Source organism: Nerophis ophidion, linkage group LG07 (assembly GCF_033978795.1).
Source record: "Nerophis ophidion isolate RoL-2023_Sa linkage group LG07, RoL_Noph_v1.0, whole genome shotgun sequence".
Classification (NCBI taxonomy): domain Eukaryota; kingdom Metazoa; phylum Chordata; class Actinopteri; order Syngnathiformes; family Syngnathidae; genus Nerophis; species Nerophis ophidion.
Genome location: NC_084617.1, coordinates 79101896 through 79127102, shown reverse-complemented (window position 1 = coordinate 79127102; position 25207 = coordinate 79101896). Strand labels below are relative to the sequence as shown.

The window sequence follows — 25207 nt, the reverse complement described above, 5'->3', positions numbered from 1 at the left end:
CGTAGACAAGTCAGCAGTGCAGAGACGTCACCAATTGATGCACAGGTGAGTTGTCCATGAATTGATGAAGGTGGACCCCGACTTAAACAAGTTGACAAACTTATTGGGGTGTTACCATTTAGTGGTCAATTGTACATAATATGTACTGTACTCTGCAATCTACTAATAAAAGTATCAATCAATCAAAATCCAGAGGACAACCAGCACTTCATCTGTGGCCACTGGACCTGTGCCCCCCCCCCCCCCCCCCCCACACACACACACAGGAGAGGGGGGCAGAGCAGAAAATAAACGGCAGATCAACTATTCTAAAAGGGGGTCTATCAGTTCTTGATCCCAGCAGGGGGTCTACTGCCTTGGACTTCCTTCTCTGGCACCTTCAGACTCTCCAAACACGGACATGCGTCCACACAAAGGTGACATTCACTCGCCAGAACCTTCCAGGTGCTTCTTTTCCCGTAGATCAGCACCATGGCGGCGGCGGCGGTGTAAACCGAGGTGAAGAAGAACGTGAGCGTGATGGCGTTCTCGTGATGCACCGCTATCTGATAGTTGACGTACAGGTCCACCACCAGGAAGAGCAGGAAGACCGCCACCAGGGACAAGGACATGCGGATCACTCTCATCTGGGCGCCCGTCTTGGGCAGGTGTGCCCCGTTGCTGCTGGCCTTCATGTGGCCAAGATGGCGGGCCAGGTGTGCGGAGATGGAGACGCAGCATTTGATGATCAGGATCCCCGGCAGCACGTCAGAGAGAATCAGGTAGAGAGCCTCGTAAATCTGACCCGGCTTGGTGTCGGGCATCAGCACGCCACAGTCCTTGTTGCCCGCCGTGTGGTTGGCGGGGTGGAAGACGGCCAGCATGGGCGTGCAGGTGGCCACGCCGCACAGAGGAACCATCAGCACGGCCGGCGCCAGCAGCCTGTTGATGGCGGCGTGGCGGCGGCCGGGCGCTCTCACCAGCTTGGTGGCGTAGTAGAAGGTGAGGAGGCTGCTGTCCCACATGATGCTGAACTTCAGGCTGAAGACCAGAACCAGGAGGACGGCGTAGGGCGTCTGGCCCACATGACACCTGGCGTCCATCTCGTCCATGCTCATCCACAGGTAGCACAGCAGCTGGTGCGTGATGCTGACCAGCGCCAAGGCCGCCGTGATGCTCTCGCTGGGGCGGCGCCGCTTCTTCCACTTCTGCTGACTCATCAGGAAGAGGAAGAGGTTGAAGAAGACGGTGGTGGCGGCCGAGAAGCCCGTCATCACCCACAGGGTCACCTTGTTGGTCCCCAGCATGGCCGCCACACTTAGGATCCTCTGCCTCAATCCTGGCCTCAAGTCCTCAGCCGGGCCACCGCCTCAGATTTATACGTGCGGGCGGGCGGGCGAGTGGGCGAGTGGGCGAGTGTCTTGTGCTCATTTGCATCGGCGCCTGACCACAGGACGTGATGATGGCGGCCATTTGCATTCTCAGGATGTGTTTGTGGGTCCTTGCAACCACGCAGATGGGCATGCAGCCTTCTTACTCACCCCTGCCCGCATATTTACACACACACACACACACCACACACACACACACACACACACACACACCACACACACACATGCCACACCACACACACACACACATGCCACACCACACTATACATACACACACACACACACACACACACACACATGCCACACCACACACACACGCCACACCACACCATACACACACACACACACGCCACACACATGCCACACCACACACACACGCCACACCACACCATACACACACACGCCACACCACACCATACACACACACACACACGCCACACCATACACACCACACCACACATCACACACGCCACACCACACCATACACACACACACACACGCCACACCATACACACACACACCACACACATGCCACACCACACACACATGCCACACCACACCATACACACACACACACACGCCACACCATACACACACACACGCCACATCACACACCACACCACACATCACACACGCCACACCACACCATACACACACACACACACGCCACACCATACACACACACACCACACACATGCCACACCACACACACATGCCACACCACACCATACACACACACACACACGCCACACCACACCATACACACACACACACACGCCACACCATACACACACACACGCCACACCACACATCACACACCACACCACACATCACACACACACATGCCACACCACACCATACACACACACACACACGCCACATGCCACACCACACCATACACACACACACACACACGCCACATGCCACACCATACACATACACATGCCACACACACACACACACACACCACACCACACATCACACATACACACACACATGCCACACCACACACACACACATGCCACACACACACACACACACACCACACCACGCCACACCACACATCACACATACACACACACATGCCACACCACACACACATGCCACACACACACACACCACACCACGCCACACCACACATCACATCACACACACACGCCACATGCCACACCACACACACACACACACACACACCACGCCACACCACACATCACATCACACATACACACACACATGCCACACCACACACACACACAGGTTATCATTTGGAATGGCGAGCAAGTGTTTGATCAGGACTTGTGGGGACCAGACCAGTGGACATTTCACTGGCCAGTTAGCTCCTACACGTCTTTAAATCTGTGGATTGTTGAAGTCTTGTGCTGATCATACTTACTGGGGACCCGGGGAGAATAGTTCATATGCTTCATGGGGACCACATTTAAATCATTTTGCATACTTCACACACTTTTGTACATGTTGGGGTTAAAGCCTAACTCTACATGTCTTATGAACCAAAGCTTAAAAATCACATAGCCACTCATATGTAAATATATGTGTGTGTGTGTGTGTGTGTGTGTGTGTGTGAGTGTGTGTGTGTGTGTGTGTGTGTGTGTGTGTGTGTGGCATGTGTGTGTGTGCGTGTGTGTGTGTGTGTGTCTGTGTGTGTTCATGCTGCTTTAAATGCATCTTTTAAAGTGTATTCATTAAATGACATCACATCAAAGTGCATGACACTTTGCTTAATAGAAAAATAAAGTATTTCCCGGGGACGTAAATGACCTCGATTTGGTGAAACGGCCCATTTTTTCCCTCTGAACCTCTTTAACGCTCCCTAAGTCAAGCAACAAACAGAAGCAGAGATGTTGTCCTTGGTCTTGCAGCTGCTGGGACTGGAAGGAATGCCTGCAACATTTGAGACTTCAAAGTTGTTCCTCACTTAAAGTGAAAATCAAGAGGAAATGAGCTTTTTGATTGAAGCTGCCTGACAAATATTTCCAAGCCATGATGTTTATTCCCCACATCCACACTCTTCAACGTCCTCGTGCAAAGACGTCCAGCGTGCGACCTCCGTCTGTCCAACACGTCTTGAAAGACCTCCAGCAGTCAAACAGGAGGACATTTCTAATTCCTGATGCAAATACACAAGCTTTCAGGTGGACTTCAAACACACACTTTTCTTTTCACTCTTTGTATTACAAATGTTTTTGCTTTAAATGGAAGTCTTGCATCTTCTGATCGACACAATGATCCAACCGTGTGGGACCACTTTACTGATAATGTACATGATTGTACACCATTATGTTCATTCTGTTAACTTTTACACCCACGTCCCACCTATATCGATATCAGGCTATTAGTGTACTACTGTGATACTAATGTATCATATTCGATACTATACCGCCTCTGAAATGTACATGTCCACCATCCCCCCGACTTGGTATCATCCAAAACTAATGTCAAGTATCAAACAAGAGAAGAATAAGTAATTATTACATTTTAACAGAAGTGTCAGGGCGCAGATTCAAACCCAAGATTGTCCCACAGCAAGATCCTGTCTGGCAGCATGCAGGACACGCCCCCACAGGTGCAACACACCTTACGCCCACACTTTGACTGGCAGCATGCAGGACACGCCCCCACAGGTGCCGCACACCTTACGCCCACACTTTGACTGGCAGCATGCAGGACACGCCCCCGCAGGTGCCGCACACCTTACGCCCACACTTTGACTGGCAGCATGCAGGACACGCCCCCGCAGGTGCCGCACACCTTACGCCCACACTCTGTCTGGCAGCATGCAGGACACGCCCCCGCAGGTGCCGCACACCTTACGCCCACACTTTGACTGGCAGCATGCAGGACACGCCCCCACAGGTGCCGCACACCTTACGCCCACACTTTGACTGGCAGCATGCAGGACACGCCCCCACAGGTGCCGCACACCTTACGCCCACACTTTGACTGGCAGCATGCAGGACACGCCCCCGCAGGTGCCGCACACCTTACGCCCACACTTTGACTGGCAGCATGCAGGACACGCCCCCGCAGGTGCCGCACACCTTACGCCCACACTCTGTCTGGCAGCATGCAGGACACGCCCCCGCAGGTGCCGCACACCTTACGCCCACACTTTGACTGGCAGCATGCAGGACACGCCCCCACAGGTGCCGCACACCTTACGCCCACACTTTGACTGGCAGCATGCAGGACACGCCCCCGCAGGTGCCGCACACCTTACGCCCACACTTTGACTGGCAGCATGCAGGACACGCCCCCGCAGGTGCCGCACACCTTACGCCCACACTCTGTCTGGCAGCATGCAGGACACGCCCCCGCAGGTGCCGCACACCTTACGCCCACACTTTGACTGGCAGCATGCAGGAAACGCCCCCGCAGGTGCCGCACACTTTACGCCCACACTTTGACTGGCAGCATGCAGGACACGCCCCCGCAGGTGCCGCACACCTTACGCCCACACTTTGACTGGCAGCAATCATCTCACCTGGCAGCAATCAGGAAGACAGCTTAAGAACAAGTCACTCCTTGGAATCCACGCCGGGACGTTGTTAACTCCTGTAGTAAGCATCCACGTCTTTGGCTTCCCTCTCGTTGTCCTCGCCTCTTTTGTCCCTTTTTGTCTTGTTGACTTATGTCCCTTGTCCTCCTTGCAGTACTCGCCTTATGTCCCTTGTCCTCCTTGCAGTACCCACCTTATGTCCCTTGTCCTCCTTGCAGTACCCGCCTTATGTCCCTTGTCCTCCTTGCAGTACCCGCCTTATGTCCCTTGTCCTCCTTGCAGTACCTGCCTTATGTCCCTTGTCCTCCTTGCAGTACCCGCCTTATGTCCCTTGTCCTCCTTGCAGTACCCGCCTTATGTCCCTTGTCCTCCTTGCAGTACTCGCCTTATGTCCCTTGTCCTCCTTGCAGTACTCGCCTTATGTCCCTTGTCCTCCTTGCAGTACTCGCCTTATGTCCCTTGTCCTCCTTGCAGTACCTGCCTTATGTCCCTTGTCCTCCTTGCAGTACCTGCCTTATGTCCCTTGTCCTCCTTGCAGTACCCGCCTTATGTCCCTTGTCCTCCTTGCAGTACCTGCCTTATGTCCCTTGTCCTCCTTGCAGTACCTGCCTTATGTCCCTTGTCCTCCTTGCAGTACCTGCCTTATGTCCCTTGTCCTCCTTGCAGTACTCGCCTTATGTCCCTTGTCCTCCTTGCAGTACCCGCCTTATGTCCTTTGTCCTCCTTGCAGTACTCGCCTTATGTCCCTTGTCCTCCTTGCAGTACTCGCCTTATGTCCCTTGTCCTCCTTGCAGTACTCGCCTTATGTCCCTTGTCCTCCTTGCAGTACTCGCCTTATGTCCCTTGTCCTCCTTGCAGTACCCGCCTTATGTCCTTTGTCCTCCTTGCAGTACTCGCCTTATGTCCCTTGTCCTCCTTGCAGTACTCGCCTTATGTCCCTTGTCCTCCTTGCAGTACTCGCCTTATGTCCCTTGTCCTCCTTGCAGTACTCGCCTTATGTCCCTTGTCCTCCTTGCAGTACCCGCCTTATGTCCCTTGTCCTCCTTGCAGTACCCGCCTTATGTCCCTTGTCCTCCTTGCAGTACCTGCCTTATGTCCCTTGTCCTCCTTGCAGTACTCGCCTTATGTCCCTTGTCCTCCTTGCAGTACCCGCCTTATGTCCCTTGTCCTCCTTGCAGTACCCGCCTTATGTCCCTTGTCCTCCTTGCAGTACCCGCCTTATGTCCCTTGTCCTACTTGCAGTACTCGCCTTATGTCCCTTGTCCTCCTTGCAGTACTCGCCTTATGTCCCTTGTCCTCCTTGCAGTACTCGCCTTATGTCCCTTGTCCTACTTGCAGTACCCGCCTTATGTCCCTTGTCCTCCTTGCAGTACTCGCCTTATGTCCCTTGTCCTCATTGCAGTACTCGCCTTATGTCCCTTGTCCTCCTTGCAGTACCCGCCTTATGTCCCTTGTCCTCCTTGCAGTACTCGCCTTATGTCCCTTGTCCTCCTTGCAGTACTCGCCTTATGTCCCTTGTCCTCCTTGCAGTACTCGCCTTATGTCCCTTGTCCTCCTTGCAGTACTCGCCTTATGTCCCTTGTCCTCCTTGCAGTACTCGCCTTATGTCCCTTGTCCTCCTTGCAGTACTCGCCTTATGTCCCTTGTCCTCCTTGCAGTACTCGCCTTATGTCCCTTGTCCTCCTTGCAGTACCCGCCTTATGTCCCTTGTCCTCCTTGCAGTACTCGCCTTATGTCCCTTGTCCTCCTTGCAGTACTCGCCTTATGTCCCTTGTCCTCCTTGCAGTACTCGCCTTATGTCCCTTGTCCTCCTTGCAGTACTCGCCTTATGTCCCTTGTCCTCCTTGCAGTACCCGCCTTATGTCCCTTGTCCTACTTGCAGTACCCGCCTTATGTCCCTTGTCCTCCTTGCAGTACCCACCTTATGTCCCTTGTCCTCCTTGCAGTACTCGCCTTATGTCCCTTGTCCTCCTTGCAGTACTCGCCTTATGTCCCTTGTCCTCCTTGCAGTACCCGCCTTATGTCCCTTGTCCTCCTTGCAGTACTCGCCTTATGTCCCTTGTCCTCCTTGCAGTACTCGCCTTATGTCCCTTGTCCTCCTTGCAGTACTCGCCTTATGTCCCTTGTCCTCCTTGCAGTACTCGCCTTATGTCCCTTGTCCTCCTTGCAGTACTCGCCTTATGTCCCTTGTCCTCCTTGCAGTACTCGCCTTATGTCCCTTGTCCTCCTTGCAGTACTCGCCTTATGTCCCTTGTCCTCCTTGCAGTACCCGCCTTATGTCCCTTGTCCTCCTTGCAGTACTCGCCTTATGTCCCTTGTCCTCCTTGCAGTACTCGCCTTATGTCCCTTGTCCTCCTTGCAGTACTCGCCTTATGTCCCTTGTCCTCCTTGCAGTACTCGCCTTATGTCCCTTGTCCTCCTTGCAGTACCCGCCTTATGTCCCTTGTCCTACTTGCAGTACCCGCCTTATGTCCCTTGTCCTCCTTGCAGTACCCACCTTATGTCCCTTGTCCTCCTTGCAGTACCCGCCTTATGTCCCTTGTCCTACTTGCAGTACTCGCCTTATGTCCCTTGTCCTCCTTGCAGTACTCGCCTTATGTCCCTTGTCCTCCTTGCAGTACTCGCCTTATGTCCCTTGTCCTCCTTGCAGTACTCGCCTTATGTCCCTTGTCCTCCTTGCAGTACTCGCCTTATGTCCCTTGTCCTCCTTGCAGTACTCGCCTTATGTCCCTTGTCCTCCTTGCAGTACTCGCCTTATGTCCCTTGTCCTCCTTGCAGTACTCGCCTTATGTCCCTTGTCCTCCTTGCAGTACTCGCCTTATGTCCCTTGTCCTCCTTGCAGTACCCGCCTTATGTCCCTTGTCCTCCTTGCAGTACTCGCCTTATGTCCCTTGTCCTCCTTGCAGTACTCGCCTTATGTCCCTTGTCCTCCTTGCAGTACTCGCCTTATGTCCCTTGTCCTCCTTGCAGTACCCGCCTTATGTCCCTTGTCCTCCTTGCAGTACCCGCCTTATGTCCCTTGTCCTACTTGCAGTACCCGCCTTATGTCCCTTGTCCTCCTTGCAGTACCCGCCTTATGTCCCTTGTCCTCCTTGCAGTACCCGCCTTATGTCCCTTGTCCTACTTGCAGTACCCGCCTTATGTCCCTTGTCCTCCTTGCAGTACTCGCCTTATGTCCCTTGTCCTCCTTGCAGTACTCGCCTTATGTCCCTTGTCCTCCTTGCAGTACCCGCCTTATGTCCCTTGTCCTCCTTGCAGTACCCGCCTTATGTCCCTTGTCCTCCTTGCAGTACCCGCCTTATGTCCCTTGTCCTCCTTGCAGTACTCGCCTTATGTCCCTTGTCCTCCTTGCAGTACTCGCCTTATGTCCCTTGTCCTCCTTGCAGTACTCGCCTTATGTCCCTTGTCCTCCTTGCAGTACCCGCCTTATGTCCCTTGTCCTACTTGCAGTACCCGCCTTATGTCCCTTGTCCTCCTTGCAGTACCCGCCTTATGTCCCTTGTCCTCCTTGCAGTAGCCGCCTTATGTCCCTTGTCCTCCTTGCAGTACCCGCCTTATGTCCCTTGTCCTCCTTGCAGTACCCGCCTTATGTCCCTTGTCCTCCTTGCAAACACTGGCAGACCTGGCATGTCAGTCCAAGAGAGGAACTGGCAGCTGTGTGCTCGTCCAACCAGGAAGTAGTCCTTGTCAAGAAGCCGACTGTGCACCTGGAGTCCTATGTTGAGCCCAACAAACTGTCCACATGTAGAATATAAGACTTACTGCACAACAGCTATTTGGAGATGTTTGAATCGCCATGTAAAATCGCTAATGCTAATCTGCAGCATGTCTATGGCAATTCCAATGTAAATTAGCATCGAGCTAGCACCTTTGGTAAAGTAGAGCCTTCCTTCTGTTAGCCCAGCAAGGTGTGCAGCCGCTGCCAAGTCTGCACGTCACCTGCATCTTACACCTCCACCTGCATCTTACACCTCCACCTGCATCTAACACCTCCACCTGCATCTTACACCTCCACCTGCATCTTACACCTCCACCTGCATCTTACACCTCCACCTGCATCTTACACCTCCACCTGCATCTAACACCTCCACCTGCATCTTACACCTCCACCTGCATCTTACACCTCCACCTGCATCTTACACCTCCACCTGCATCTTACACCTCCACCTGCATCTAACACCTCCACCTGCATCTTACACCTCCACCTGCATCTAACACCTCCACCTGCATCTTACACCTCCACCTGCATCTTACACCTCCACCTGCATCTTACACCTCCACCTGCATCTTACACCTCCACCTGCATCTAACACCTCCACCTGCATCTTACACCTCCACCTGCATCTTACACCTCCACCTGCATCTTACACCTCCACCTGCATCTTACACCTCCACCTGCATCTTACACCTCCACCTGCATCCTACACCTCCAACATGTGTCCCCTTTATGTTCACACAATTTGGTTGGCGCCAATAAAAGTACCAAAGTTGGTACCCATCTCTAACCACAAGTTGGCTTGTCAAAGAAAGTAATTTTATTATTTACTTAAATCAATAAAATGTCTAAAAACAATGTGTTGAAGTAGCTTCAGACCGACGAGAAGGAAGGAGTCCAACACAAAAGAGTTGTTACTTGGTTTTCATACAGCTTGTTTTCCACAGGATTCTCTTTATGAACCAAACATTTTCCCTCAAATGTTGCCCCGGTGTTCCCTCGCTGTGTCTGCCAAACATGGTGCTTAACAATCTGGACCCTTTGGGACCCAAACATGTTGGTTGCTGAGTGGCTAACAAGGCTTTGAATAATGAAAGTCATGGAGGGTGGGGTACTACGCTACTGTATTTAATGTCGTTATGGTGGTACTTGATGAATACTTAGGTCTACTACGCTACTGTATTTAATGTCGTTATGGTGGTACTTGATGAATACTTAGGTCTACTACGCTACTGTATTTAATGTCGTTATGGTGGTACTTGATGAATACTTAGGTCTACTACGCTACTGTATTTAATGTCGTTATGGTGGTACTTGATGAATACTTAGGTCTACTACGCTACTGTATTTAATGTCGTTATGGTGGTACTTGATGAATACTTAGGTCTACTACGCTACTGTATTTAATGTCATTATGGTGGTACTTGATGAATACTTAGGTCTACTACGCTACTGTATTTAATGTCATGATGGTGGTACTTGATGAATACTTAGGTCTACTACACTACTGTATTGAATGTTGTCATTATGGTGGTGCTTGATGAATACTTAGGTCTACTACACTACTGTATTTAATGTCATTATGGTGGTACTTGATGAATACTTAGGTCTACTACACTACTGTATTTAATGTCAGTATGGTGGTACTTGATGAATACTTAGGTCTACTACGCTACTGTATTTAATATCGTTATGGTGGTACTTGATGAATACTTAGGTCTACTACGCTACTGTATTTAATGTCATGATGGTGGTACTTGATGAATACTTAGGTCTACTACGCTACTGTATTTAATGTCATGATGGTGGTACTTGATGAATACTTAGGTCTACTACACTACTGTATTGAATGTTGTCATTATGGTGGTGCTTGATGAATACTTAGGTCTACTACACTACTGTATTTAATGTCATTATGGTGGTACTTGATGAATACTTAGGTCTACTACACTACTGTATTTAATGTCAGTATGGTGGTACTTGATGAATACTTAGGTCTACTACACTACTGTATTTAATGTCATTATGGTGGTACTTGATGAATACTTAGGTCTACTACACTACTGTATTTAATGTTGTCATTATGGTGGTACTTGATGAATACTTAGGTCTACTACACTACTGTATTTAATGTCATTATGGTGGTACTTGATGAATACTTAGGTCTACTACACTACTGTATTTAATGTCATTATGGTGGTACTTGATGAATACTTAGGTCTACTACACTACTGTATTTAATGTCATTATGGTGGTACTTAATGAATACTTAGGTCTACTACACTACTGTATTTAATGTCATTATGGTGGTACTTGATGAATACTTAGGTCTACTACACTACTGTATTTAATGTCATGATGGTGGTACTTGATGAATACTTAGGTCTACTACACTACTGTATTTAATGTTGTCATTATGGTGGTACTTGATGAATACTTAGGTCTACTACACTACTGTATTTAATGTCATGATGGTGGTACTTGATGAATACTTAGGTCTAATACACTACTGTATTGAATGTTGTCATTATGGTGGTACTTGATGAATACTTAGGTCTACTACACTACTGTATTTAATGTCATGATGGTGGTACTTGATGAATACTTAGGTCTACTACACTACTGTATTTAATGTCATTATGGTGGTACTTGATGAATACTTAGGTCTACTACACTACTGTATTTAATGTCATTATGGTGGTACTTGATGAATACTTAGGTCTACTACACTACTGTATTTAATGTTGTCATTATGGTGGTACTTGATGAATACTTAGGTCTACTACACTACTGTATTTAATGTCAGTATGGTGGTACTTGATGAATACTTAGGTCTACTACACTACTGTATTTAATGTCATGATGGTGGTACTTAATGAATACTTAGGTCTACTACACTACTGTATTTAATGTCATTATGGTGGTACTTGATGAATACTTAGGTCTACTACACTACTGTATTTAATGTCATTATGGTGGTACTTGATGAATACTTAGGTCTACTACACTACTGTATTTAATGTCATTATGGTGGTACTTGATGAATACTTAGGTCTAATACACTACTGTATTTAATGTCATCATGGTGGTACTTGATGAATACTTAGGTCTACTACACTACTGTATTTAATGTCATCATGGTGGTACTTGATGAATACTTAGGTCTACTACACTACTGTATTTAATGTTGTCATGATGGTGGTACTTGATGAATACTTAGGTCTACTACACTACTGTATTTAATGTTGTCATTATGGTGGTACTTGATGAATACTTAGGTCTACTACACTACTGTATTTAATGTCATTATGGTGGTACTTGATGAATACTTAGGTCTACTACACTACTGTATTTAATGTCATTATGGTGGTACTTGATGAATACTTAGGTCTACTACACTACTGTATTTAATGTCATTATGGTGGTACTTGATGAATACTTAGGTCTACTACACTACTGTATTTAATGTCAGTATGGTGGTACTTGATGAATACTTAGGTCTACTACACTACTGTATTTAATGTCATGATGGTGGTACTTAATGAATACTTAGGTCTACTACACTACTGTATTTAATGTCATTATGGTGGTACTTGATGAATACTTAGGTCTACTACACTACTGTATTTAATGTCATTATGGTGGTACTTGATGAATACTTAGGTCTACTACACTACTGTATTTAATGTCATTATGGTAGTACTTGATGAATACTTAGGTCTACTACACTACTGTATTTAATGTCATTATGGTGGTACTTGATGAATACTTAGGTCTACTACACTACTGTATTTAATGTCATCATGGTGGTACTTGATGAATACTTAGGTCTACTACACTACTGTATTTAATGTCATTATGGTGGTACTTGATGAATACTTAGGTCTACTACACTACTGTATTTAATGTTGTCATGATGGTGGTACTTAATGAATACTTAGGTCTACTACACTACTGTATTTAATGTCATTATGGTGGTACTTGATGAATACTTAGGTCTACTACACTACTGTATTTAATGTCATTATGGTGGTACTTGATGAATACTTAGGTCTACTACACTACTGTATTTAATGTCATTATGGTGGTACTTGATGAATACTTAGGTCTACTACACTACTGTATTTAATGTTGTCATGATGGTGGTACTTGATGAATACTTAGGTCTACTACACTACTGTATTTAATGTTGTCATTATGGTGGTACTTGATGAATACTTAGGTCTACTACACTACTGTATTTAATGTCAGTATGGTGGTACTTGATGAATACTTAGGTCTACTACACTACTGTATTTAATGTCATGATGGTGGTACTTAATGAATACTTAGGTCTACTACACTACTGTATTTAATGTCATTATGGTGGTACTTGATGAATACTTAGGTCTACTACACTACTGTATTTAATGTCATTATGGTGGTACTTGATGAATACTTAGGTCTACTACACTACTGTATTTAATGTCATTATGGTGGTACTTGATGAATACTTAGGTCTAATACACTACTGTATTTAATGTCATCATGGTGGTACTTGATGAATACTTAGGTCTACTACACTACTGTATTTAATGTCATTATGGTGGTACTTGATGAATACTTAGGTCTACTACACTACTGTATTTAATGTTGTCATGATGGTGGTACTTGATGAATACTTAGGTCTACTACACTACTGTATTTAATGTTGTCATTATGGTGGTACTTGATGAATACTTAGGTCTACTACACTACTGTATTTAATGTCAGTATGGTGGTACTTGATGAATACTTAGGTCTACTACACTACTGTATTTAATGTCATTATGGTGGTACTTGATGAATACTTAGGTCTACTACACTACTGTATTTAATGTCATGATGGTGGTACTTGATGAATACTTAGGTCTACTACACTACTGTATTTAATGTCATTATGGTGGTACTTGATGAATACTTAGGTCTACTACACTACTGTATTTAATGTTGTCATGATGGTGGTACTTGATGAATACTTAGGTCTACTACACTACTGTATTTAATGTTGTCATTATGGTGGTACTTGATGAATACTTAGGTCTACTACACTACTGTATTTAATGTCAGTATGGTGGTACTTGATGAATACTTAGGTCTACTACACTACTGTATTTAATGTCATGATGGTGGTACTTAATGAATACTTAGGTCTACTACACTACTGTATTTAATGTCATTATGGTGGTACTTGATGAATACTTAGGTCTACTACACTACTGTATTTAATGTCATTATGGTGGTACTTGATGAATACTTAGGTCTACTACACTACTGTATTTAATGTCATTATGGTGGTAGTTGATGAATACTTAGGTCTACTACACTACTGTATTTAATGTCATTATGGTAGTACTTGATGAATACTTAGGTCTACTACACTACTGTATTTAATGTCATTATGGTGGTACTTGATGAATACTTAGGTCTACTACACTACTGTATTTAATGTCATCATGGTGGTACTTGATGAATACTTAGGTCTACTACACTACTGTATTTAATGTCATTATGGTGGTACTTGATGAATACTTAGGTCTACTACACTACTGTATTTAATGTTGTCATGATGGTGGTACTTAATGAATACTTAGGTCTACTACACTACTGTATTTAATGTCATGATGGTGGTACTTAATGAATACTTAGGTCTACTACACTACTGTATTTAATGTCATTATGGTGGTACTTGATGAATACTTAGGTCTACTACACTACTGTATTTAATGTCATTATGGTGGTACTTGATGAATACTTAGGTCTACTACACTACTGTATTTAATGTCATTATGGTGGTACTTGATGAATACTTAGGTCTACTACACTACTGTATTTAATGTTGTCATGATGGTGGTACTTGATGAATACTTAGGTCTACTACACTACTGTATTTAATGTTGTCATTATGGTGGTACTTGATGAATACTTAGGTCTACTACACTACTGTATTTAATGTCAGTATGGTGGTACTTGATGAATACTTAGGTCTACTACACTACTGTATTTAATGTCATGATGGTGGTACTTAATGAATACTTAGGTCTACTACACTACTGTATTTAATGTCATTATGGTGGTACTTGATGAATACTTAGGTCTACTACACTACTGTATTTAATGTCATTATGGTGGTACTTGATGAATACTTAGGTCTACTACACTACTGTATTTAATGTCATTATGGTGGTACTTGATGAATACTTAGGTCTAATACACTACTGTATTTAATGTCATCATGGTGGTACTTGATGAATACTTAGGTCTACTACACTACTGTATTTAATGTCATTATGGTGGTACTTGATGAATACTTAGGTCTACTACACTACTGTATTTAATGTCATTATGGTGGTACTTGATGAATACTTAGGTCTACTACACTACTGTATTTAATGTCATTATGGTGGTACTTGATGAATACTTAGGTCTACTACACTACTGTATTTAATGTCATTATGGTAGTACTTGATGAATACTTAGGTCTACTACACTACTGTATTTAATGTCATTATGGTGGTACTTGATGAATACTTAGGTCTACTACACTACTGTATTTAATGTCATCATGGTGGTACTTGATGAATACTTAGGTCTACTACACTACTGTATTTAATGTCATTATGGTGGTACTTGATGAATACTTAGGTCTACTACACTACTGTATTTAATGTTGTCATGATGGTGGTACTTAATGAATACTTAGGTCTACTACACTACTGTATTTAATGTCATGATGGTGGTACTTAATGAATACTTAGGTCTACTACACTACTGTATTTAATGTCATTATGGTGGTACTTGATGAATACTTAGGTCTACTACACTACTGTATTTAATGTCATTATGGTGGTACTTGATGAATACTTAGGTCTACTACACTACTGTATTTAATGTCATTATGGTGGTACTTGATGAATACTTAGGTCTACTACACTACTGTATTTAATGTTGTCATGATGGTGGTACTTGATGAATACTTAGGTCTACTACACTACTGTATTTAATGTTGTCATTATGGTGGTACTTGATGAATACTTAGGTCTACTACACTACTGTATTTAATGTCATCATGGTGGTACTTGATGAATACTTAGGTCTACTACACTACTGTATTTAATGTCATTATGGTGGTACTTGATGAATACTTAGGTCTACTACACTACTGTATTTAATGTTGTCATGATGGTGGTACTTAATGAATACTTAGGTCTACTACACTACTGTATTTAATGTCATGATGGTGGTACTTAATGAATACTTAGGTCTACTACACTACTGTATTTAATGTCATTATGGTGGTACTTGATGAATACTTAGGTCTACTACACTACTGTATTTAATGTCATTATGGTGGTACTTGATGAATACTTAGGTCTACTACACTACTGTATTTAATGTCATTATGGTGGTACTTGATGAATACTTAGGTCTACTACACTACTGTATTTAATGTTGTCATGATGGTGGTACTTGATGAATACTTAGGTCTACTACACTACTGTATTTAATGTTGTCATTATGGTGGTACTTGATGAATACTTAGGTCTACTACACTACTGTATTTAATGTCAGTATGGTGGTACTTGATGAATACTTAGGTCTACTACACTACTGTATTTAATGTCATGATGGTGGTACTTAATGAATACTTAGGTCTACTACACTACTGTATTTAATGTCATTATGGTGGTACTTGATGAATACTTAGGTCTACTACACTACTGTATTTAATGTCATTATGGTGGTACTTGATGAATACTTAGGTCTACTACACTACTGTATTTAATGTCATTATGGTGGTACTTGATGAATACTTAGGTCTAATACACTACTGTATTTAATGTCATCATGGTGGTACTTGATGAATACTTAGGTCTACTACACTACTGTATTTAATGTCATTATGGTGGTACTTGATGAATACTTAGGTCTACTACACTACTGTATTTAATGTTGTCATGATGGTGGTACTTAATGAATACTAAATGACATCATTAAATAAAGTAGCGTAGTGTACCTAAAGTGGTATTTGGAGATCAGAGTATTTTATAAGTTGGTACTTTGTGCAAAAGTTTGAGAAGTTCTGCATTATTTCATTCATCTTCTCAAAGTATTTTGCACAGTTTTCTGCATGACAAAGGATATATATTCTCTACAAATGTGTTTTGTGTTCATGATTTTGTTCGTCTGAAAGCAAATATTGTGTAGGATTAGGTCGGAGGTCAGCAAGCTGCAGCTCTCGAACCACATGTGGCTCTTTAGTGCCGCCCTTGTGGCTCCATGGAGCATTTTAAAAAAAGGATTACAAATGGAAAAAGATGGGGGGAAAATATTTTGGTGTTTTAGTATGTATTTTAGTTTGAGGACAAACATGACACAAATCTTACCCATTGTTAGAACTAGCTTTTGAATGTGTGTGTGTGTGTGCTTGGTGCGTGTGTGTGTGTGTGCGTGCCTGTGTGTGTGTGCGTGCGTGTGTGTGTGTGTGTGTGTGCTTGGTGCGTGTGTGTGTGTGTGCGTGCCTGTGTGTGTGTGCGTGCGTGTGTGTGTGCGTGTGTGTGTGTGTGCGTGTGTGTGTGTGTGTGCGTGCGTGCCTGTGTGTGTGTGTGTGTGTTTCACTGATGAAACTATTTGGCCAACATCCTTTTGTCCTACTCATTTCAGTGGTCCTTGAACTCACCATAGTGTGGTCTATGACACAACAGTTTGTTTTCATGTCAAATCTTCCACGCCTTCTTTGTCTCATTTTGTCCACCAAAAATTTTATACTGTGCGTGAATGCACAGGAGTATTTGATGAACATCCTTTTGTCCTACTCATTTCAATGGTCCTTGAACTCACCATAGTGTGGTCTATGACACAACAGTTTGTTTTCATGTCAAATCTTCCACTCCTTCTTTGTCTCATTTTGTACACCAAAAGTTTTATGCTGTGCGTGAATGCACAAAGGTGAGCTTAGTTGATGTTATTGACTTGTTGGAGTGCTAATCAGACATATTTGGTCACTGCATGACTGCAAGCTAATTGATGCTAACATGCTATTTAGGCTAGCTGTGTGTACATATTGCATCATTTTGCCTCCTTTGTTGTTATATTTGAGATCATTTAATATACTTTATTCTTATCCTCTCTGTATATCATTTATATTTGCATGACACATTATCTGTATGTAATATTGGCTTCACTTCTCATAGTTGTGTGCCATGTTGTTCCAGACCACAGCAAACCTTACATAGCTTGCAAAGATTGCAAGAAATATATTAGAAGAAGACAGACCTTTGGACATTCTGAGACACTCATTTCCAGAAGTTATTTCATCCTGACAGAAGCCTCCATTTTACCAATTATTTCCAAAGTTGCAAAAATGTGTAGAATAAATATTACATTTCAACATTTCTGTCAACAAACTTTCTTCAGCCTGCGACACACGTCATTTTGATAGTAGGCTAACATCGACAGCAACATCAAGTGTTTCCTTCATTATTACACTTAAATAGGACTTTTCATTTTTTGTGTCTCCAGACGGATTAGTTTTCTGTATTTTTGATCCAATGTGGCTCTTTCAACATGTTGGGTTGTTGACTCCTGGCTTAGGTCTCAGTGGATAAAGATGGAGGTCCCACTTTCCAAGCTCTAGATGAAGGTGATATATAATGTTCATAGTCCCATACAGTATATATATATAATGTTCATAGTCACATTCAGTATATATATATAATGTTCATAGTCCCATTCAGTATATATATATAATGTTCATAGTCACATTCAGTATATATATATAATGTTCATAGTCCCATTCAGTATATATATATAATGTTCATAGTCACATTCAGTATATATATATAATGTTCATAGTCACATTCAGTATATATATATAATGTTCATAGTCACATTCAGTATATATATATATAATGTTCATAGTCACATTGAGTATATATATATAATGTTCATAGTCACATTCAGTATATATATATAATGTTCATAGTCACATTGAGTATATATATATAATGTTCATAGTCACATTCAGTATATATATATAATGTTCATAGTCACATTGAGTATATATATATAATGTTCATAGTCCCATTGAGTATATATATATGATGTTCATAGTCACATTGAGTATATATATATAATGTTCATAGTCACATTCAGTATATATATATAATGTTCATAGTCCCATTGAGTATATATATATAATGTTCATAGTCACATTGAGTATATATATATGATGTTCATAGTCACATTGAGTATATATATATAATGTTCATAGTCACATTGAGTATATATATATAATGTTCATAGTCACATTCAGTATATATATATAATGTTCATAGTCACATTGAGTATATATATATAATGTTCATAGTCACATTCAGTATATATATATAATGTTCATAGTCACATTGAGTATATATATATAATGTTCATAGTCACATTGAGTATATATATATGATGTTCATAGTCACATTGAGTATATATATATAATGTTCATAGTCACATTGAGTATATATATATATAATGTTCATAGTCACATTCAGTATATATATATAATGTTCATAGTCACATTGAGTATATATATATGATGTTCATAGTCACATTGAGTATATATATATAATGTTCATAGTCACATTGAGTATATATATATATAATGTTCATAGTCACATTCAGTATATATATATAATGTTCATAGTCCCATTGAGTATATATATATATAATGTTCATAGTCACATTCAGTATATATATATATAATGTTCATAGTCACATTCAGTATATATATATAATGTTCATAGTCACATTGAGTATATGTTACAGTGCATGATGACTATGACATTTAAAAAAAGGCGCCACCATCCTCGTGTTAAACATGCTGCAGTTTTCCCGGCAAGAAGTGCTGCTAAAAGCTCGAGTTCATTCCCATAAGTTCATCAAGTGCATGAGTCGTGGTTACACGGGGTAACCATAGCGACTGTCATATTTGAGGGGAGAAAGCCGCCTCCCCCCCGCCGATCCCTTGTCACTGTTGCTGTTGAGACTGGGCAGGCGGTTCCCCACGGAGCTGTAGGACACCCCCTGGTGGGTTCGGTAGCCCAGCACTGAGCGGTAGCTGGAGTTTCTGCTGGGGGGCTGGCTCTCTGGGGCCCGGGTGTCCTCTCTGAAGGGACACATCTCTTTCAGGAACTTTTGCTGAATGAACGCTCAGAAGCAGCCTGGGACTGTCCGTACCTGATTTCATTTGCGACCTCTTTCTCGTAGCGACGTCTGCGGCAGCAGCAGACCAGGAGCCAGATGAGGAGCAGGAGGAGGAGCAGGAGCAGCAGAGCGCCGATCACCGCACCCACGATCACGCCCACTTTATCGGTGGCTGCAAGACAGGATGTGATGATGGACAGCACACTTTGTTAATATGATGCTTCATCCATCTCCTACCACTTCCTGCACCACCCTTATCCAGCCCCGCCATACACCGCCTGGTCAAAAGTGGACATCGACTTGGAAAGAACATCACATCATGGCTGACCACAGAACTTTCCTCCTCAAGGTCTTATCTTTGTCTGCGTGATGTCAGATGGAACTCAAATGGAGCTGTTTGGTCACAATGCCCAGCAATATGTTTGGAGGAGAAAAGGGGAGGCCTTTAATCCCGGGAACACCTCCAAAGACATGCACCTGGGGATAGGCCCCTCCCACCTCCAAAGACATGCACCTGGGGATAGGCCCCTCCCACCTCCAAAGACATGCACCTGGGGATAGGCCCCTCCCACCTCCAAAGACATGCACCTGGGGATAGGCCCCTCCCACCTTCAAAGACATGCACCTGGGGATAGGCCCCTCCCACCTCCAAAGACATGCACCTGGGGATAGGCCCCTCCCACCTCCAAAGACATGCACCTGGGGATAGGCCCCTCCCACCTCCAAAGACATGCACCTGGGGATAGGCCCCTCCCACCTCCAAAGACATGCACCTGGGGATAGGCCCCTCCCACCTCCAAAGACATGCACCTGGGGATAGGCCCCTCCCACCTCCAAAGACATGCACCTGGGGATAGGCCCCTCCCACCTCCAAAGACATGCACCTAGGGATAGGCCCCTCCCACCTCCAAAGACATGCACCTGTGGATAGGCCCCTCCCACCTCCAAAGACATGCACCTGGGGATAGGCCCCTCCCACCTCCAAAGACATGCACCTGGGGATAGGCCCCTCCCACCTCCAAAGACATGCACCTGGGGATAGGCCCCTCCCACCTCCAAAGACATGCACCTGGAGATAGGCCCCTCCCACCTCCAAAGACATGCACCTTGATTGTCAACACTAAATGGTCCCTAGTGTGTGAATGTTGTCTGTGTCCTGTGATGAGGTGGCCACTTGTCCGGGGTGTACCCCGCCTTCCGCCCAATAAGGGAATAAGCGGTAGGAAATGGATGGACAGATGTGCGATGTACAGTATTGCACTTTATGTATTGTGTTCAAGGTGTAGAAAGCTTTTCCTAAAATATGGACTTCTGTCAAGGCAGGAAGTTGTTCAACATTTGTTCTTGTGTTTTTGCAAAAGCGGCTCCATATTTAAGTGGGTCACCATTTGTATATTTGGAGCTACACACAAAATATGTACGAGGATTCCGAAAGTCAAATGAGAGATGATGGCGTCCGTTACTCACGGTTGTGTGCCTTCAGTGAATATCTGCACTGCATCTTGCCGACGGGGTTCCTGGCCTCGCACAGGTAAGTTCCAACGTAGCTGTTGGAGTGGTTCTTGATCAGCAACTCCCCGCTCTGCGCCGCTTCATAAAAAGACACGTTGAGATTGGACAGGTCATGAAGTCTTTGACCGGCTTTCAGTGGCTACCTTCCACATCCAGCGCCTGGACGGGCGGCATCGCCCCCCCGCTTTCTCTGCTCCAGGTGTAGGTGAGAGGCGAGGATCCCTGGTAGGATTTGCAGCGGAGGGAGACTGGAGCACCTTTCTCCTCCTTGCCGTCAACCCAACATTTTGGTTCCGAGGGGGGGACTGGCCAGGGAAAAGAATGACATGGAAGTTAACTTTCCAAACAAATTCCATCGGTGAGAAAGAGAACAGGTAGAACCCGTTTGAAGAATGTTTCCTCACCCATCACCACGAGAGTGACTTTGCGGGTGTCCACACCCTGACCCTTCTTGACCTTGCACTGATAGGTGGCCGTGTCCGCCAGCCTCACCTCCGCCAGAGAGATGGAGGCGTCCCCCTGCTTGAGGTCTCCTACCAGGCTCAGCCTTTTGGACAGGCTGGAGTCATAGTTGATCATTTGGCCTCCAGCGTAGGCCAAGATCTGGGACACAAACATGAGTCATCCCAGAGAGAAAAGCAGGTTTGACAAGCGACTGTCTCTTTATTTGCTAAGACACAACACCTGTGTGTTTATTGGCAGTACACATACCAGCCGGTCTTTCTGCGTCATGTCTGGGCTGAGCTTGGACCACTCGATGTCCAACTCACCCGTGTCTTGGACTCCGGGCGTGTAGGTGCACCCCAACTGGAAAGTCTCTCCTTGGGCCTTCTGGACGGTCTGTGGTCCTGTAGATGTCACCTGCATGGCCTCCGTCACATCTGTGTGGACAAAACATCACCTGTCGACATCAAAATCTGCATAAAGTTGAAAATAAGCATTTACAAAACACTAAAGTTTACACAAACAGCTCAGTGGTCTAGTGGTTAGAGTGTCCGCCCTGAGATGGGTGGGTTGTGAGTTCAAACCCCGGCCGAGTCATAGCAAAGACTATAAAAATGGGAGCCATGACCTCCCTGCTTGGCACTCAGCATCGAGGCTTGGAATTGGGGATTAAATCACCAAATTGATTCCCGAACACGGCCACTGCTGCTGCTCACTGCTCCCCTCACCTCCCAGAGATGGAACAAGGGGATGGGTCAAACGCAGAGGGTGAGACTATCCGTGGTACTTTAACTTGAAAAATAGCACATTGACGACTACCAGGCTAAAGAGATTGGGACTCTGACTACAATAAATGTGTGCTACCATGAATTGATGAAGGTGGACCCCGACTTAAACAAGTTGAAAAACTTATTGGGGTGTTACCATTTAGTGGTCAATTGTACGGAATATGTACTGTACTGTGCAATCTACTAATAATATGTACTGTACTGTGCAATCTACTAATAATATGTACTGTACTGTGCAATCTACTAATAATATGTACTGTACTGTGACATCTACTAATAATATGTACTGTACTGTGCAATCTACTAATAATATGTACTGTACTGTGCAATCTACTAATAATATGTACTGTACTGTGCAATCTACTAATAATATGTACTGTACTGTGCAATCTACTAATAATATGTACTGTACTGTGCAATCTACTAATAATATGTACTGTACTGTGCAATCTACTAATAATATGTACTGTACTGTGCAATCTACTAATAATATGTACTGTACTGTGCAATCTACTAATAATATGTACTGTACTGTGCAATCTACTAATAATATGTACTGTACTGTGCAATCTACTAATAATATGTACTGTACTGTGCAATCTACTAATAATATGTACTGTACTGTGCAATCTACTAATAATATGTACTGTACTGTGCAATCTACTAATAATATGTACTGTACTGTGCAATCTACTAATAATATGTACTGTACTGTGCAATCTACTAATAATATGTACTGTACTGTGCAATCTAATAATAATATGTACTGTACTGTGCAATCTACTAATATGTACTGTACTGTGCAATCTAATAATAATATGTACTGTACTGTGCAATCTACTAATAATATGTACTGTACTGTACAATCTACTAATAATATGTACTGTACTGTGACATCTACTAATAATATGTACTGTACTGTGCAATCTACTAATAATATGTACTGTACTGTGCAATCTACTAATAATATGTACTGTACTGTGCAATCTACTAATAATATGTACTGTACTGTGCAATCTACTAATAATATGTACTGTACTGTGCAATCTACTAATAATATGTACTGTACTGTGCAATCTACTAATAATATGTACTGTACTGTGTGATATACTAATAATATGTACTGTACTGTGCAATCTACTAATATGTACTGTACTGTGCAATCTACTAATAATATGTACTGTACTGTGCAATCTACTAATAATATGTACTGTACTGTGCAATCTACTAATATGTACTGTACTGTGCAATCTACTAATAATATGTACTGTACTGTGCAATCTACTAATAATATGTACTGTACTGTGTGATATACTAATAATATGTACTGTACTGTGTGATATACTAATAATATGTACTGTACTGTGCAATCTACTAATATGTACTGTACTGTGCAATCTACTAATAATATGTACTGTACTGTGCAATCTACTAATACAAGTATCAATCAATCAATCAATCAATCAGCTCTCCTTATCATTGATTAGTGGCAAATACTTATTCATGTTATCATTCAACACGTGTTTGATTAGTGTGTGAAGCATTCAGGTGTTACATTTGGTTTGCATGTAGCATTTGACCTGTTAGCTTGTTAGCTTGAACAATGGCAATGGAGGAGAGACCAGGAGAGTACTCCAACTCAATCTAATCTAATAATTACAATCAGCAATGGACTACATTGCCTAAAATCTGCTGTGGATTCATGTGGTCCCATTCGTCTCGGTTTACCTGACGCATGAAACGTGACAAAATGGCGGGTGCACTATCCACTTTAGCTGCCAGATGGCGGGAGAGTGTTGAATATCTTAAAATGTGTTTTGTGGCAATTCCAACTTTATTATTATTATCCTGTCCAGCCACTCAGGCAAAGCATTATGTTGATGTAGATGATCTATATCTGCTCTACACATTTACTTCACTAAAGAGAAGTGTGGGATACTTGTCTTGTTGCCTTATTTGTATTTGACTTTATTCAATGGATGTATTTAATGTTTGGCAATTAGACCACAGCATCAGCTGCTATGTGGAGTGGCACTTTCATCATTTTCAGCAGACTGCATTGGCAGTGGGTGGATGGATGCATTGCAAAATGATTAACAACGACAAATAAAGATAGAATACTATCAACCGCAATATGTAAATGTTAAAAAAAAAACATTATGATGTGTACATTTTTTAGAAAGTGTTTGTTCTATTTTCAAACCAAGAAAACAATCCGAAGTTGTCTTTATTTTGAAGTTATCCTGCCGTGATTTGACCAGTCCCGCCCACTTGGGGGTGGACTTGTCTCCATGTGACCCCCATCTAAAAGGACTTGGACATCTCCATGTGACCCCCATCTAAAAGGACTTGGACATCTCCATGTGACCCCCATCTAAAAGGACTTAGACATCTCCATGTGACCCCCATCCAAAAGGACTTGGACATCTCCATGTGACCCCCATCCAAAAGGACTTGGACATCTCCATGTGACCCCCATCCAAAAGGACTTGGACATCTCCATGTGACCCCCATCTAAAAGGACTTGGACATCTCCATGTGGCCCCCATCTAAAAGGACTTGGACATCTCCATGTGGCCCCCATCTAAAAGGACTTGGACATCTCCATGTGACCCCCATCTAAAAGGACTTGGACATCTCCATGTGACCC

At 43.6% G+C, this 25207-nt stretch overlaps 1 protein-coding gene across 1 annotated transcript; it reads right to left on the bottom strand.

Annotated features, from left to right (window-relative positions):
* Positions 1 to 17702: 17702 nt before the first annotated feature.
* LOC133556922 (coxsackievirus and adenovirus receptor homolog) lies at positions 17703 to 24850 on the bottom strand. The gene is made up of 7 exons (XM_061907275.1): positions 24829 to 24850; positions 22037 to 22206; positions 21730 to 21928; positions 21469 to 21630; positions 21281 to 21403; positions 19847 to 19985; positions 17703 to 19775 (listed from the first exon to the last, which is right to left on the bottom strand). Exons 1-7 carry the CDS (start codon positions 24848 to 24850, stop codon positions 19568 to 19570), a joined length of 1023 nt encoding a protein of 340 aa, XP_061763259.1. The 3' UTR covers positions 17703 to 19567.
* Between the last annotated feature and the right edge of the window lie 357 nt (positions 24851 to 25207).